We start from the raw sequence: 17,653 nt of genomic DNA, 5'->3' as shown, positions 1-17,653 counted from the left end.
AACAATCCAAAGAGCTGGTTCATCGTGTGCCTTGGGCAAGCACTGCCCAAGATATGTACAAAAGGAGGAGAATGGAATGGGTTGTCTTTAAGAAATTGCAAAGAGCTCTTTATGATCCCAACCCTGTCAGCTGAGTATAGGATGAGCTGGAGTGGTGAGACATAAAGATCTGAGTTAGGTTGGTAACTGCCGGGGTGGAGAGATGTTGTGAAGGTGGAAAAGACCAGATTTGTCAACAGGTTGGATAGAGAGGGTGAGGAGTCCAGGAGGACACTGGGATTCTGGGCTGGGAGACTGGGAGGTTGTTAACAGGAAATTTAGAAAGGGAGGGAGTTTGGGGGGGGAAGAGAGTGAGTTGTGCTTTGGAAATGATGAGTTTGAGATGCCTGTGGCACATGCAGTTAGGATGTCCTTGGATGGGTCACACCTAGGGACTCCACTGGCATCAAGAGAAGGGGAGGGGGGCCCTGGCACATTGGATCCCACAGCTGCGAACATGGATGGATGGAGAATAGCCACATAGACAAGGTCAGTATCGAAGCATCAATATGCAGAGAAGACAAGACAAAACCTAGCAAATGTCTAAATGGGAAAAGTCAGAAGGCGATTGTAATATCATGGGGAAATAACATGATTTCTAGTTTAGAAAGCACCAGACCTCCATTATCTGAGAGAATACAAGACCCTTGAGGGCCCCAGCTCCCCCCTCAGTGCCTGGCATGAAGGAGGGCCTCAATATAAATGTGTGTTGATTGACCGATTTCATTTGAGCCTCCTAGCCCAGTGAGGCTGGTGGTGGAGATATGTTGTCCCCATTCAACGCATGAGGGAATTGAACCTTGGAGAAGTGGCTTCTCAGAGCCCACGACTTCGGTTAATCAGCAGCCAGCTGGCCTCCTAGTGCCCGTGGGGGGAACCCATTCAAGCCCTGCCCCTCCCTCATCCGCCGTTCCCTCCCTGCTCTATGCCTGTCTTTGGGAGGGCAGGAGGGAAAGGGTTAATGCTAGATCGCCCGTACCTCCTTTTTTCATCCTTGATCTCTCGTTAGGCCTGAGCAATCATTAAAATGTTTAATAAGATTATTAAACTGATTGAGTGCATCAGCTGCTCAGACATTTCCCCAAGAAGTCCACGTGATCCTGCAGCAGAGAATGTCGCAGAGAGGAGGTTCTGGGCTGCCGGAGGATGAGCCAGCTTCCTTTTGGAAGCTGAACAGAGCTAATTAAGAAGCCCTGGAAACAGATTTTGTCGGTTCAAGAAGTTCCATCGGGTCCCTCTCTGTCTGTAGAGTAAAACAGAAACTTCTCTGTTCAGTCCTTAAAGCCTTTCTGGAGGTCAGACAATAAACATTCGTTAAGCACCTACTGTGTGTCGGGCTCTGTGCTAAATACCTGCCTTTGAGGAGCTTACAGGCTAATGGGCAGAGACTCACCCAAAAAGCTACAAAAGGGAGGGGGGAGGCCCCACCCTCAGGCTGGGTGGGAGTGCTCTAGCCTGGGTCTAGCCGCCTCTCTAGGTCTATTCCTCATTACTGTGCTCCGGCTTCCTGCCTAAGTGACTAATTGACTTGTAATCCATACACAGCAGTCCTCTGCCCAGGCTGCCGTTTCCTTTCTCCCTGGCCTCACTTCTCCCCTCTGCCTTCAAAGGTGAGCTGAAGGGCCATCTCCTCCAGGAAGCCTGAGCCAGTCTTCCTTCACCCCTCCCCCTAGCTGCTTGTCTCCTCCCCCCAGGATATTATTCCTTAAATGCTTTCTGTTAACGTTTCTGTCCATGTGTGCCCCCTCATGTCACCACTTCATTTTGGCCTTTGTATACCAGGCCCAGCACATAGTAGGGCTTAATAAGTGACTGCTGAATGAATGAGTGGGATGACCAAAATGAGTTTCCTGGCAGTATCTGCTGATCAACTGGAAGCAGTCGCGTTTTACTCCTTTGGACTATTTGGGGGGTGGGTGGGGAGGGCAGGAAGGGCACTGTGAACGACTGAGGATCCCTTGCAGGCGTATACCGCGTGACTCTTTAACAAGATGTGGTTGGTGCAGGCCTCAGATATTGGCATGTAAAATGATGATTCTGGAGGAGTTAAACAGCTTAATCTTAAGTATTTTTACATATATTTATAATAAGCAGCATGAATCAGATTATAATTTGTGCCAGGGAACAGAGCCTGGGCCTGTGACTTCCTTGGCATAGGGAACTCCCACTACCAAAGCAAATTAATTGTTGTTGAATTGTTTTTTCAGTTGTGTCTGAGTCTTTGTGACCCCATTTGGGGTTTTCTTGGCAGAGAACCTAGAGTGGTTTGCCATTTCCTTCTCCAGCTCATTTTACAGATGAGGAAACTGAGGCAGAGTTCAGTGACTTGCCCAGGGTCACACGGCTAGTAAGTGTCCGAGGCCAGATTTGAATTCAGATCTTCCTGACTTCAGGGCTGGCCTCCATCCATTGGCTTGGGGCGCCAGGACGTTTGTCCAGGGCCACACAGCTGGCCTGAATGTATCTGGCAGCACCTCGAATTCAGGTCTTCCTGGTCAGCTCTTCATGTCCCAGACCACACTGTCTCTGCTTTGCATTATCTTTGCAGACGACTTTTGCAAAAGAGATAAACTTGAGGCCAGCCCCAGACTGGCTCATCAGGCATTCCTGAAGGGCCTACAGGTCGGATGAAATAGGGGCATGTGCCTCTTGGGAGAAGTTAAGAGATTTGAGACATTAGGGGGTCATAAAAGCCTGGAGGGACCAAAATGGTCATCAGTTCCAACCGCCTCATTTTATAGTTGAGGAGACTGAGGCATGTCTTCAAAAGAATGTCTTACCCATCCAGCCCAAAGTAGATAATGCATTATACCTGAAGTTGGGAAGACCTCAATTCACATTGACCTCAGACACCTTGAATAAACTGAGTTTGAACCTCCAGGAGCTGGTGAAAGAGATTAAAAAAAGGAGGGTTGGAAAATAGGTGAAGAACTGGGAATTGTCTTAGAGACCCCAGACTAAAGGCTCGAGAAGCCCAGGCAGTCAGCAGGGTGAAGTGCCGAGGAAGGTCAAAGGGAATGAGACCAGAGAAGAGGCGGTGGCGCCATAGAGGTCCCTACATGTGGCGACTCCTCTTTCTGGGGTCATGGGTGGCCACATGTGGTTTTCAGTGTCTGGTTGGTAAAACCGGCCTATTAACTCAGTGGAGGACATTGCCAGACAGCCTCTTTCTCTGGAGATTAAGACAGAAGCAAAAGGATAGAGCCTGCCTCAGTGGCAACATGAACCAGCTGAAGAGAGGACAGCCTTCTGACCTTGTCAAGGTGTGCCCTTTAGCCTTCTCTTAGTGCTGACGGAAATCACTCTGCTGTTAGTACTGTGTGGGCAGTCACAGACAGTGAGAGGATTCTGGGAAAGTTGTTCTCAGAGTCATGGGGAGGCCCAGGAGAAGTGGGCAGAACCACTGACCCAAGCCAGGGAAAGGGTGGTTAGTCATTAGCTCAGGGGGTGGCAGTCGTCTGCTCTAGAAAATGACCTGAAAATGAGAGCTATTAAAAGATGCTCCGGTGATGCTCACTTGAAAAACCATCAGTGGTGCTCTGCAATGACCTGCCTCCCTCAGTGCCATATCTTTCCCTTGTAACAAATAGGGGTCTTCAACTGTGACTACCGGTCAGGGATGTTACAGCGGGGAGTCCTATTGTGTATGGGTTGGACTGGATATCTCCCTTCTGACCTTCAAATTTTGTGAGTCTGGGAAGTAAGTGTAGTCAAGAAAAAGAAATACATGGACCAGGGGTGGCTAGGTGGAGCAGTAGGTAGAGCACCCAGCCTGGAGTCAGGAGAACCTGAGTTCAAATCCGGCCTCAGTCCAGACACTTGACACTTACTAGCTGTGTGACCCTGGGCAAGTCACTTATCCCCATTGCCTCACCCCCCCAGAAAAATGCCATGTCTGTTTGCCTCACTCTGCACCTGTAGTCCCCCACCTCCTTGCCCAGAGATTGGCGGTATGCTTCACCATTGGTCCCCTGAAGTCACCATCAGGGACTGGTGCTCTGAAGTGTTTCTATGTTGTTTTCCTTGAATGTTATTAGGGTTATGGTGTAAAGTGCCCTCTTGGCTCTGCTTACTTCTCTGTGTATCAATAGTTCATATAATTCTCCCCAAGTTTCTCTAATTTTGCATCTTTATCATTTCTTATGTATAATACCATTCTTTTGCATGAAAACAGTTTCTCAGAAACATGATGGTGACCTGGAGGTAGGGGGTGGGAGCCGGCATATTTTATTTTGAAATTAAGTTTATTATTATTATTATTTTTTAATTATAAAAATTATTTTTTTCTCTTCCACGACTGCACTGAGGGAGAAGGGAAAGGAGAAAAGCAAAACCCTTGTAATCAGTCTCCACAGCCAAATGAAACAAATTCTCATCTTGTCCATGTCCAAAAAATGTGTGTCTCGTTTTGCCTAATAGCTAACATTTATTTAACACCTATTATGTGCCAAGCGTTGGGCTAAGCACTTTACAATTAGGATCTCATTTGATCCTCAACACAACCATGGGAGGTAGGTGCTGTGATTATCCCTGTTTTACAGTTGAGGAAACTGAGTCAGGCAGAAGTTAATTGACTTACCCAGGGAAGCAGAAACCGCAATCATGACAGGAGACCCTGGGTACTTATTTAACTTGTAGGTAATACATTGATTTCTCTCCCCATCCCCTTCTCTTTTCAGTTTCTTTTCTAGAAATGAATGCTTTCTCTTTCATCTTGACATTGGAGGAAATTAAGCTTCTTTCCTAAGCCTTTTCTCAAGTTTTTGCCTTTTTCTTATGGGGGGGGAGGAGTGGGAGGAGAGAGGTGGTGGCAGAGAAATCTAGGTGATTTTTTTCCGAGCTCAGTAACTGGTCGTTGGTGCCTCTGTGGGACAAATGGAATCATTTACAATCTAGTTTGTAGTTTTTCTATGAATAAATTCTGTTTTTCAATATGAGTACAAACAGGGTATTATTATGGGCAAGATCCACATGATGACTTAGCTAAAAACCTAGATTACAATAAGAACATAACTTTTTTAGTATGATTTTTTTAAAAAAAGTATTGCAATTTTAGTCCCCCCCCAACTTGATTCCCCCAACTTTTCAAGGTCCCTCTGACTCAAATTCAGTCATTTTGCTCTAGTGATTTTAACGTTTCTGAAAATCTTACACCTCTTTTTAATGATGGTCACAGGCTGGTTAATATTGCTTTCAAAAGGAGAACATAAGCTACAAATATAAGTCGATATTAGTAACATTATTAAATTATCATTATTATTATTATTATTATAGGCAGTGTGCCTCTGTCTGTTTGACCCTCAACAGATCTCTGTGGTGCTCTAGATGGTGCTGACCTGCTCTGGTAGAGAGTTCCCTGTATCGATGAAATCACAAGTCCAGTCTTTATGCCTCTTCCTTTCCTGCCTCAGTCTCCCCCTTTAGATTGTAAGCTTCTTGAGGGCAGGAACTGACTTTCTTTTTATAAACTGTATCCCCCAGCTTAGCACTGTGCCTGGCACACAGTAGGAACTTAATAAACACTGATTGGATTGGATTATCCCTACCCCTATTGTTAACGAGATGCCAACACATTCTTTCTTCTGGGTTGGAGGAGATGTGAGCCCTCCTCCTGGCCTTTTCCTCTTGTCCTGACTCAGATGGGTCATCACCTACTTCCTCACACGCTTAACCAGTGACTAACCGCAAACCACATGGCCAGGGCCTGGCTTGTGTATTTCACAAGCTGGTGAAAGAAGGGAAAGGCCCCAGTTAATTTTTTTCTTTCCCAGGTTGAATTGTAGAATTACAAGATTGCTGTAGAGTGTGAAGGGGAATGCCTGAACTCTGAATGTGGCCTGGGGATCCCTGCAGGGCAGAGTTCCAGGCCTGCCTTCTGCCCTGGAGGCTGCACTTCTGGGAATACTACCTGGGATTTCATTAGTTCCTTTGTCTGAAATGGCACATGTTAAGCTTGTGGCCCACAAGAACCTCCAGATCTTTTTCTTAACAGCTCTTCACTTCTGTTCTCATGCCTTTGCTTTGTTGAACTCAAGCATACGACTTGACACGTATTCCCTTAATTTTGGTGAATTGAGGTTGAGTTCGGTCATTTTCCCATCCCTTCATTCCTCCATGGCAGACAGCTCAAAAGGGCCCTGAGTGGATTCACTGTTGGAAAGGGGGAAAGAGGTGGAGGCGGATGGTTGAGCCCCAGCATCTACTCAGTCACAATAGACAAGAAGGGGACCTTCCTCTTGGCCCTGAGTCACCTGTGGCCAGAAGCCATCCCCAGGGCTCTCCTCTGGTCAAGTAGAACCAGACTCTGAGGATGGCCTCCTTCTTCATGGGACGATCTCTCAGGGCCTACTATGTGCCAGGGTGCCGCTAGATGCTGGGAACAGAAAGACAAAAACCGGCCTCCGTGCTCCCAGTCTCTCCCCACCACTCCAGCCCATCCTCCACTCCCCTGCCCAGGTGATTTTCCCAAAGAGCAGGTCATTCTTCTACCCAGTAGACTCCAGTGTCCCCCCATTACCTCCCGAATAAATTGTTATTTCATTTTTATCTCATTCTTTTGAAATGTCTATTTTTGTATTTTTTAGCATACATGATTAATAGTGTTATTACATCGTATAATTTAAAAGTAAAGGTACACACTTCAGTGTATATTTGCGCAAAAATGTTTTCCTTAGAGGATTGAGTGGAAACTCCTGTTTTAGAGAAGGGGTCAAACCAGAGTAAGATCCTCTATCAAAGGAAAGGATGGATCTGGGAACTTGGTTGGGGGGGGGAGGGGGCTGCTTCCCTGTTGCCATCTGGGATTTCAGCTCTTTCCCTTATCCTGAGATCATTACAATCCAATCCAATTTAGCACACATTTATTAAGCACCTACTATGTGTTAAGTACGGTGCTAGGTGCTGAGCATACAGAGACAAAAGTGGATCAGTTCCTGTCCTCAAGGAGTGTCTATTCTATTGCAGGGGGGTGGTGGTGAGGATAGAAATACTCTCTTGAAATTATTTCTTATATGTTAACAAACCCGGTATGACTGTCTAAATGTTTGTTGCATTGAATGAAGTTTGGGGGAGAAATCCCCAACTCTTTCCAAACTAAAATCTCTGCATTGCCTTATTCTAAAAATTGTTCCTTTTTGGGTAGGCTAACTCTGTGGGAAGGAATTTTCCCAGGCGTGTTGAGGGTCAATGAGTCACATCTCACTTCTTCTTCTAGAGGATTGGAACACTGTCTCCTGTTTTCTTTGCCCAAGTCACTCATTCTTTAGGCTTTCAAGGCCCCTTTTATCCTAAAACAAATTCCTTGGCTTGGTATGTCTTCCCAGGAGTTCGTGAGTGTCTGGGTCCGGGATCCTCGCATTCAGAAGGAAGACTTCTGGCACTCCTACATTGACTATGAGATCTGCATCCATGTGAGTAGAAGATTCACCCTAAGGAACAGGGCAAAGGCAAGGGGGCTCATAGGTGTTTGATGGGGAGTCATGGGGGACTTGGAGAAGAATGGAAAGGGTTTTGACTTTAGAGAAGTTAATTTTCATTAACGCTTAATGCGATGACCATCAAGACTTGATATTTTCTGCAACTTTTAAAGCTGGCTCCCAAAATTATTTTAGAAACCTAGTTCAGTTTTAGAGTAATCATAATGATGATGATGATGATAAACAATAATGATAATGATACAATTAACGATGATAATGACAATAAATAACAGCGATGATGGTGATGATGAAAACAATAACAAGCATAGCTGAATCTGAGAGCGGAGAGAAATAAAATAACACAGAAAGCATTTCTTGAACCTTAAAGTGCTTATAAGTGTCTAAGGTTGGATTTCATTTAGCATAAGGCATGGTACATGGTGAGATGCTAGTTGTCTGACTGAGTGACTTCAGTTTTAGGGTTCTAATATTTAGGTCACACTGCCTCTCCTTAATGCTCTGGTGAGTGTGGAACTTTCCATTCCCAGATAGGATGAAATTTGAAATTCCCTCATTAAATGCTCCTTTGTTTCTTGCTTTTTTGGTTTTTTTTTCTTTCCTTTTTTTGGGGACAGGGCATAGAACATATGACTAAACTAAATAAATTCCATAGATAAACAGATGTGTATTTCCCCTTAAGAGATGCAAAATATTTCACACTTGTAATTAGAAAGTGGGGAGTGAGTAATTGCGTGGAATTAATTTACCTTAGTCCAGAGCCTGAGTCATTTTGCCTATGGGGGGAAAAAATCCCAAGACCCAACAACAACACTAAAGAGTAGCTAGTTTGTCATGTTACTTGGAATAAGACCAGAGTATGAGCATGGAGGGGAAATTATGAGTGTCCATGGTTTTTCCTGGTTCATAATGGCCGTCCTTTAAGATGGAGATAGGAGGACTAGTCTAGGGTTCTATGTTTATTTGGATCTTAGATTTCATCAGTCAGTCATTAAACATTTATTAAGCACCTACTGTGTGCCAGGCACTGTGCCAAGCCAGGAAGCAAGGAAAGGCAAGACAGTCGCTGCCCTCAAGGAGCCTACAGTCTAATGGGTGAGACAACATGCAAAACTATGTGCCGACAAAACAGAGACAGGATCTGTTGGAGATGGCCACCACGGGGAAGGCACCAGCATTCAGGGAGATCAAGAAAGGCTTCCTGTAGGAGGTGGCATTTTAGCTGGGCCTTGAGGGAAGCTGGGGAAGACAGGAGATGGAGATGAGGAGGGAGAGTATTCATTTCATGCCCAGGGAGCAGCCGGTGCAAGCGCCTGGAGTCTGGAGATGAAATGTTTTGTTCCAGGAGCAGCAGGAAGGGAACTCCAGGCAAGGAAACTCCCTTTTCTGTTGGTGCTGTGTCTTGTGCCATTTATAACCTTAGAGGGGGGATTTCATGGGTAAGTGACTTGCCCAAGGTCACACTGCCAATATCTGTTGGAAGTGGAACTTGAACTCAGGTCTTCCTGACTCTGAGGATAACTTTCCTTCCCCTGCCCCAGGCTAATTTTTCATGATTCAGAATTTTTTTCTGGAGAATTTTTAGTTCAGCCTTCTGTGGAGGCTCAGTTGAAATAGAAATTTGGTGATTTCTCTCTTAATCTTGATCTTCACAGGGTTCTAGATCAAAGGAAAGCACTTCATAGGGTTCTAGAATGGGGAAGCTTTTCTTTATGTCCCCAGTGCTTAGCGCAGTGCCGGCACACAGTAAGCACTTAATAAATGCTTGTTCCCTTTCCTTCTCCCTTTGCCGGGGCCTCCCTAATCTTGGCGCCTTCCCTCCAAGGGGTACACCTCCAGTGGATCCTGTGTTTGTACTGAGTTGTTTGCATGTCATCTCCCCTGCTAGAATGGAAGCTCCTTGAGGGCAGGGGCGGCTTTTTGCCTCGCATTGATCTCATCCACGTCGATGCTTCACCTGAAGCAAAGAATCCACGTAAAGCTGAGCGGGCTGACCGGTGTCCATTTCCTTTCCCTAGACCAACAGCATGTGTTTTACGATGAAAACCTCGTGCGTCCGGAGGCGGTTTCGGGAATTTGTGTGGCTCCGACAGCGACTTCAGAGCAACGCGCTGCTGATGTAAGTGAAAGCCTGGCCATGGCGCCTCGAGCCCCTCTCGGTCCCGGTCCCGGTCTCGGTCCCCTTCCACCTGGCCCGCTTCCATGGGCAGGGCGTCGGGGCCGCCCCCAGACTTCAGCCCTCGGCCGCCGGGCGCCTCTTCCCTAACCGTCTCCTCGCTCTGGCCGGCTCTGTGCGCTCACACGGCCGGCGATCGCCCTGTTCTGGCCGTTGGCGCCTGCCCCTGGACGGCTGCGATCTCCTCGGCATTGGCTCCAGCCCTCGGTTAATTATCTCCTTTTCACTCGATCCAGCTTGCCTTGTGTATGGTGGCTTGCAGGTTTCTCTGTCCCTCCTTATACCGCGAGCCCCTGAGAGGCCGGACTGTCTTTGGCCTCTTTTTGTATCCTCGGGTCTTGGCACGGTTCCCAGCACATAGCAGGACTTTTTGTTGTTCAGTCACGTTCCACTCTTTATGACCCCATTTGAAATTTTCTTGGCAAAGATACTGGAGTCTTTTGCCACTTCCTTCCTTCTCCAGCTCATTTTACAGATGAGGACACTAAGGCAAGCAGGATGAAGGGACTTACCCAAGGTCACATAGCTAGTAAGTGTCTGGGGTTATAGGTGAACTCAGATTTTTTTGACTCCAGACCTGGTGCTCTAACCACTGTGCCATCTAGCTGCCCTAGGAGGTCCTCAGTAAATGATGGTTGATCGGTCTCTCCCTCTCCAATATAGTCTCTGCAGAATTCATCTGTGTCAGTATAGTTCTTACCAGGTCACTCCCCTGCCCATCTAGTGTTTCCTGCAGTTTGCCTCTGGGACAGGATACATTCTCCCCAGCTTGGCATTTAAAGCCCCTCACGGTCTGGTTTCAGCCGATGTTACCAACTTATTTGACATTCTTCCCCATTCTGGGCAGGTGAGGCCACTGGATGCTCCCAGAATCCCACAGACCTTTGCACAGGGCCATCCTTCTTGCCTGGAATGGTCTCCTTTCTCACCTCTGCCTCTTGAAGTTGGCCTCTCTTCCTTCCGAAGCCCCTTCTGGTCCCACCTCCAAAGGGAAGCTTTTCCAGAGCTGCCCCACCCCCACCTTGTTATCCTCACAATTAGATTCTATTTACTTATTTGTATATCCTTGCATCTCTCTCCCACCTCTCCGGTACAGCCTGAGAATCATGAAGGCAGGGGCTGTTTTCACTTGTATCTCTGGCCTTTAGCAGGTGCCTGGCACATATTAGGCCCTGAGGAAATGCTGGCTGGATTGTTGAATTGAATTTAATACTTTCCCCCAAAATAATGAGTCCAACCCCACATTTCTTTCATTGCTGTGTCTAAGTTGGCAACTTTGAAAAGACTCCTCTGGGCTTTCCTGGCTTCTTGCTTGTCACTGGCAGTGAATAAGTAGTTTCTTTTTCCTGCAAGTTCAGTTATTACGTTCCGTATGAAGATGAAAAGCTGTGATTCCCCCCTGCCCCACTTTGTGTTCCTTCACTGTGTGTTGGTGAAAGTAGCTTGATTACAAGATTACTTCATTTGGGTTTTTTTCTTTCCCTTTTCTGTATTATTAGACAGCTTCCCGAACTTCCTTCTAAAAACCTGTTTTTCAACATCAATAATCGGCAGCACGTTGATCAGCGACGTCAAGGCCTGGAAGAATTTCTGAGAAAGTAAGTGTGTGTGTGTGTGTGTGTGTGTGTGTGTGTGTGTGTGTGTGTCCAGCCCTGAGCACTGTGCTTGGTGCATAGTAGGTGCTTCTTGTCAAGTTGAATTGAAATTCTCAGCAATAGTTCACAGGAATATGTATATACTTCTTTGTGGACATGTTGCTTTCTCCAGTAGGAACTTTACCAAGAAAACTTTACCAAAGCCTCCAGGGAGTCAAGCTAGAAATCAGGGACATGTAGATTTAGAACTGAAAGGGACCCAAGAAGTTGTCTAGTGCAGTGATCTCTTTTTACAGATGAGGAAACTGAGGCCAACTCAGGCTAAGCAACAAGTCCACAGTGTCACGGTGGGATTTGAACTCAGCCTCTCCCAAGCTGCCTCCCCAGTCTAAGCTCCTTCATGGCTTGGGCTGTTATTGTCTTTGCCTTTGCAGCCTCAGGGCCTAGCAGTGTGCTGGGGGCATTTTGGGAGATTAATAAATGCTGATTGTATTGAGTGGTGGGTGCCGTTTTCAAAGGGGGATGGTCATACAAATGTAAGGTGGGTTTACTGCAGTTTCCCTCCCTAGAGGACAGGGTGGGATGACACTCCTTTGTCAGGTTTGGGTTCCCATTCAGGTTCTAGGTCTGAGGTCCTTTCCAGCTCAGATACTGATTTTTCTTTCTGAGCCTGTAAAGAAGAGTCTATCCATGTCCTGTATTGGAGCGCCACCCCGTGGTGGTCCAGGTGCATGACACCTTGGGCGTGCTCTGGTTTTCTTTTTTTCTTTCTGAGGCTTTTCCTCGTGGAAAACCGCCCAGGCAGCCTGGGTCACGTGCTTCTGCAGAGCCAGAGGAGCAGGCCCCAGCTCCTGCAGCAATCCAGGGCTGCCTTCATTGGGGAGAGACGCTGCAGGCCTCCACACCCATCAGGGAAATAGGATTGCTTAGAATTTGTAGGGTTGGCACCAGCTGGGTCCAGTCTGCCCAGACTTCTCTGGGCATCGGGAGAGGAGGGTTGCAATGCTCCTCTTTGGCCAGGGAAGCAGCCAGAATGTGTCAGAGGGAGGGCCTGAACCCTCTGGTCTTCCCAGCTCTCTGTCTACTGGACCATACTGCCTTTTCTAAAACAAACAGAGCTGAATGACGCTTCACACCAAGTCTGGGTCACACTCTGATTTTATACAAGCTGATGGGGGTGGAGGTCCAGCCCTGAGTATAGGACACACCCAAATAATAGATGAATAGAGGGAAATTGGGGAGAGAAAAGAAGAGGCAGGGGAAATGAGAGGGGAAGGACAGAAGAAAGGGGACCAGAGGAGCAAGTCAGAGACAGACAGTCACCAGACTGAGCCCCTGGAAACCCTCACCATCAGTGTCCTTTAGAGCAGTCCTTTGCTTGACAGAGATCTTAGGGAGCCTTCCCAGGCCCTCCCCCACTCCCCTTCTCCACATTTTAATGCACCTCGTAAGAAGAACATGAGTCCCCTCCCACATCAGTGTTCTGTCTGCCTCCCATGAAAATTACTTTGCTTTTATGTTGTAGGTAAGGTGGATTTACTTTTCTGGATGCATTTTGTTTCCCTTTAAGCCTTCCTATCCCCCCTCCCCTCCATATAAGTCTGGGGGCTCCAGGTATAGTCTTCAAGAGTACCACATGACTGTAGGTTTTTCTTAAAGACCCTGCTCTTCTTCTGGACAGGAGCCATGTACCTATCATCGGCTTTCCTCGGTCAGGGCTGGGCAAGGGGCTGACTACAGCTTATGTGCCCTCTGGGATGGGGGCAGGGGTGGACAGAAGCTGCTTCTCTTTGGTCTGTCGGGAGGTCAGGGGTTACTGTTTGAGTCCTCCCCTGAGGCCTTGGCCTGGCCTTTGGGTCAAGGATCACATCCTGACCTCAGGAGATCTGTCCAAGTGAAGGTCAGAGAGGGGGAAGGTGTTCTCCATCCCCGCATCAGTGAAATTACAAATCTCAATTCAACAAAAATTTATGAAGCTTCTATTCTGTGCGCCGAGTAGTGAGCTGAGGATAGAGAGATAAAAAGAACTGCTCCTGCCCTCCAGGAGCTTACAGTCAACTCGGGGGAAAAGACTTCAGAGAAGTCAGTAGAGCATGGGTGCAGCGGTGTGGACAGCACAGTGATGGGGGCAAATATATGTTATTGTTAAGTGCATTAAAACGTCAAATCTACTGTGCTTACGGATCTGTTTTTAAAAATGTCAATTTTTCCAAGCTGCAAACTGAAAGCATTAGCAGTAGATAGCGTTCCATCTTCCCCAGATGATTAGTATTCAAAAGGCCGTTCTGGAGGAAGCTCATTCCTGCTACGTTGCTGCATTCAAGGCATCTTTGAAACAAAGTCCACTTCAGAGCTGTACCGGTCTAGTAATAATGAAGATAGTAGTAGGAGCTGGCCTTTGCAAATAAGTGAATTATGGTTTACACAACGTTTTACACACTTTTTGTCATTTGAGGCTCCCGCCACCCCTGTTAGGTAGGGTTTCCTTACAAGATGATTCCCATTTCACAGATGAGGAAACTGAAACTCACCTCAGAACTTGTGACTTCCCCACAGTCGCACAGCCACTAAGGGTCAGAATTCCTAGTGTGGCCCTCTGTGCTCCATCGAAACCCTCCCAAATTGGTCTCCATAGAGAGCTATAGAAGATGCAAAACCACAGGCACCTCCGAATGAAAGCCAAGAGTATTAAAATTATTATTAAATTATTAGTCTAATGAATATTTATTAAATTATGATAATGACATTATTTGAAAATCTGTTGTAATCATTCTGGTAGAGTTAAAAGGGCACCTCTTAGATTTGAGTCCCCACTCTGACACTGCCTGGCTGGGAAAGCCACCTTGCAAGCCTCAGTTTCCTCATCTATAAAATGGGGACAATTATGCCCACTCAGTAGCTGATTCCCAGGATTTTGGCAGACCTTAAAATGCTATACAAACAGCAATGGCTGTCATTCCTACATTTCTCCAATGTGATTAGTTGTTGGGTTCATATGTCTTTTAAGTAAAAATTCTTGTGCCCCACATGTATAACTTGTGTAGGATGGCATTTTTTTTCCTTCTACTGATTAAATGTAAAATAGATTTTGCTCTGATATTTACATGATGGGAAAGTTACAGAATGAAACAGTAAGGGGGGGGGGTCTTTGCAAAAAGTCTGCTCCTAGGGCCTTAGGCAGCTTCCTATATTTTTCTAGTAGTAATAATACTAGTTTGATGCAATGCCTTCATGTTTTTGCAAAGCACTTTATATGCACGATCGAATAGCTACCATTTATAGATAGTACTACAAGAATTGCATAGTGCATTGCAAATATGAACTCATTGAATCCTCACAACAACCCTGGAATTCGGTGCTATTGCTATCTTTATTTAGCTGATGAAGGAACTGAGGCAGAAGGAGGTGAAATGACTTGCCCAGGGTCACACTGCTAATAACTGTCTGAGGCTGGATTTAAACTTAGGTCTTCCTGATTCCAGCGCTAGTGCTCTCTCTACCCACTGTCCCACCTCACTGCCTAATTTGAATGTCAGGTGTCATTTGGTAGGTACAATTATTATTACCTCTACTTCACAGATGAAGATACTGAAAGTCAGAGACATTAGGTGACTTGCTGATAAGGGGAGACAAAGGGAGAGAGGCAGGGCTGAAGTAGTGAGCTGGCATCTACTGCCGACCTTTCCTAACCTTGGCATCTGGTTTTCCTATTTAAAAATTTCTCTTAGTTTATGTAGGTGAATAGGATTATACATTTGAAGCTGGTAGGGAGCTTACTGGCTGAATCCAGGCCTGCTAGCACATCTTCTTCCCAGTCGTGAATGTCGGCCGGCATGCCCAGTTCACCTGCTTGATTCAGAAGGCCCTGAGAAAGCATCCTCCCCTTTCCTGTCGGAAGTCTGTGTTCAGTAGAGGGCACCAGAACACAGATCATGGATGTCTTCAGTGATTCTGACCAAGTTTGCTTTCTTTCTTGAATGGTTGCATGCAAACAGTCAATTTGTTGTTTTTGAGACAGCCTAAATCCAACAGTTAACCTTCCCCCTTGTCCAAAAAGGCATCTGCTATTAGGCCAGGTTCCAAGAGACACTGGAAATCGTGAGGCAACGTGACAACAGATTGGTGCAGTCCAGTGGTGCTTTTCATTAGAATTGTGTGAGTATAATGTACCTAATAAAATCAAAGTGAGGGAAACCAGATTTTGGACTGTCCAGTATAAAGGGGAAAATGCTTTATCTCTGTACAGCTTCAGCTTGTGAAGCCAAAGGAATGACTTCAATGGTTTGTGTGTCTTCTCTTTTAACATCACCTGCATTTCCCAGTATCCCTCACTCTCTCCCAGAGAGCCATTCAAAAGGAAGACTTTGGATGCATGTTACATGCAGCTTCCCGGAGTCAAGCCTTCCTTTTTGCTCCTTCCTTCTACAAAAGTGCTGACTCTTAGTATTACATTGTAAATGTATTTTGTGAGGCAGATTTGTTTAAAATAGCCATTGTTTGTTTAAAATCCCTATTCCATTGGAGCATTTGTTTGAGCCCTCAGTCTTTTATATTAGATTTGTTTAGAGTCCCCGTTAAATGTGAAGTGGTTTAAAAACATTCAGTTTTTTTGAGGGTCTCTAGTGTCATTCATCATCCCCGATTATGGGTCACTTCTTATGGGAAAACTTGAGTCACTCCCATTGGTGGTTGGTCCTTTCCGCCTGCCCAAATGACCACGTGTTCACGTCTCTGTTTACAGGTTGTAGGCCTCTCTTCCACCCAGGAGAATGTAGGCCACCTGAAGGCAGGCAGTTTTTCATTTTGTCTTTGTATCCTCAGCACCCAGTACCCAGCACCCATGAATGCTCACACTTATTTATGATCACACTTGACGTGGTGTATCTGTTCTCCCTGCTCCCTACCTCTACCCCCAGGAGAATGTAGGCCGCCTGAAGGCAGGCAGTTTTTCATTTTGTCTTTGTATCCTCAGCACCCAGCACCCAGCACCCATGAATGCTCACACTTATTTATGATCACACTTGACGTGGTGTATCTGTTCTCCCTGCGCCCTACCTCTACCCCCAGGAGAATGGTAATTTCTTGAAGTCGGTTTTTTAAATAGTTTCAGAGTTCTGGAGCTGGAAGGGACCCCAGAGACCTTCTAGTCCAACCTGTTCATCTTATCGATGAGGAAACTGAGGCAGAGAAGGGAAGGTCACACAGGTAGTAATGGGTAGGATTTGATCTCAGACCTTCTGACTTCCAAAACCAGGAGCCTTTCCACTGGATCATTTTGTTTTTGTATCCCCAGCACAATATATGGCACGTAGTAGGTTCTCTAGATTGGATCGGGGTTGGTTTAGAGAAAGTATGGTAAATATAAGAGGGCAGAATGATGGAGCTCCAAATTAAGAGAAGCATGCCACGGAGGGGTGATCTATACTGAGGCCTGCTGGACCAGGGTGAATGCCCATTTCCTTTTCCTTAGTAATTCCTCGTAGGATGATTTTTTTTTTTTCCTGCTCCCACAAAAAACGAAAGGAAGCCTTTTTTATTTTTAATTTAAAAACATGTTCCAGTACTCCAGGACCGGCAGAGTGTTCTCCAATCCAGCTTAGTGCCCAGGAAATGGAGCCGCTTCAGACGGCCCGGGATGCAGCTGCTTCCGAAAAGGGTCCTCAGGAGGGTTCTAGCATCCTTCCTCCCGCCTGACCCCGCCCGGCTGCGCCCCACCCTGCCCGGGCTCAGCCTGGGAGGCTGCGGCGGGAGCGCTCCGGCGCCTCGCCGGTCTGCCCTCCAGGTGGCGCCATTAAGCAGGAAAGAAAACGCTGGACTAATGAGTCCAACGTAAAGTAAAATTGGAAATTGAATTATAGCCGGAGAAAAGGGACAGTAGCCTTGAGGTTCGGCTCAGGCCGGCTCTTATCACGTTCGTGGCTGCTCCCATGTGTTAGCTTGCTCGCAAGTTAATAACGGCGCTTGAGCAGTTCAAGGCTTGGGCGAATTGCTTTAGACATGAAATAAAGCCAAAATGAATTTGTGTCCGATATCATTGACATTAGTGCTCATTACTTCTGTGGTGTAATGCCTCAAACCATCGGAAATCAATTTTAAAGATTGCCCATTATTTTATAAAGAAAATAAAATACATTTCCAACAGCAACAAAGCAGTTAAGTTCAATCTCAGAAAGAGTTACTTATCCCGGGCTGGAGGGCAGGAAGGGGCTGGAGGTAAGCGGCAGGAAGCCCTGCGTGAAACTGTACCCCACCCCCCCATCCACGACCCTCCCCCCACGCCCAGCACAGAAAAGTTGATTGGGCTGGGCGGGGTCCTTGCCGAGCTTCTCCTCATTGGAAATATTTAATGCATGAGAGCTATTTGCAAATGCAGAAAGCAAACTTTCTGAGTGGGGTCAGACTGAGGATAG

General features: G+C 46.4%; 1 protein-coding gene across 2 annotated transcripts in view; it reads left to right on the top strand.

Moving 5' to 3' along the window:
* The window catches only part of SNX10 (sorting nexin 10), a 70,321-nt gene that overhangs the window by 49,601 nt on the left and 3,067 nt on the right, over positions 1-17,653 (top strand). For both annotated transcript variants that reach the window (XM_027872455.1, XM_027872454.1), the window contains exons 3-5: positions 7,362-7,448; positions 9,491-9,591; positions 11,148-11,246. In XM_027872455.1, coding sequence (XP_027728256.1) covers positions 7,362-7,448; positions 9,491-9,591; positions 11,148-11,246 — 287 coding nt within the window. The remainder of the gene's footprint in view (positions 1-7,361; positions 7,449-9,490; positions 9,592-11,147; positions 11,247-17,653) is intronic.

Source organism: Vombatus ursinus, unplaced genomic scaffold (genome assembly GCF_900497805.2).
Source record: "Vombatus ursinus unplaced genomic scaffold, bare-nosed wombat genome assembly UNPS02014799.1, whole genome shotgun sequence".
Classification (NCBI taxonomy): Eukaryota; Metazoa; Chordata; class Mammalia; order Diprotodontia; family Vombatidae; genus Vombatus; species Vombatus ursinus.
The sequence above is the reverse complement of the archived record's forward strand: the minus strand, read 5'-3'. Positions and strand labels throughout refer to the sequence as shown.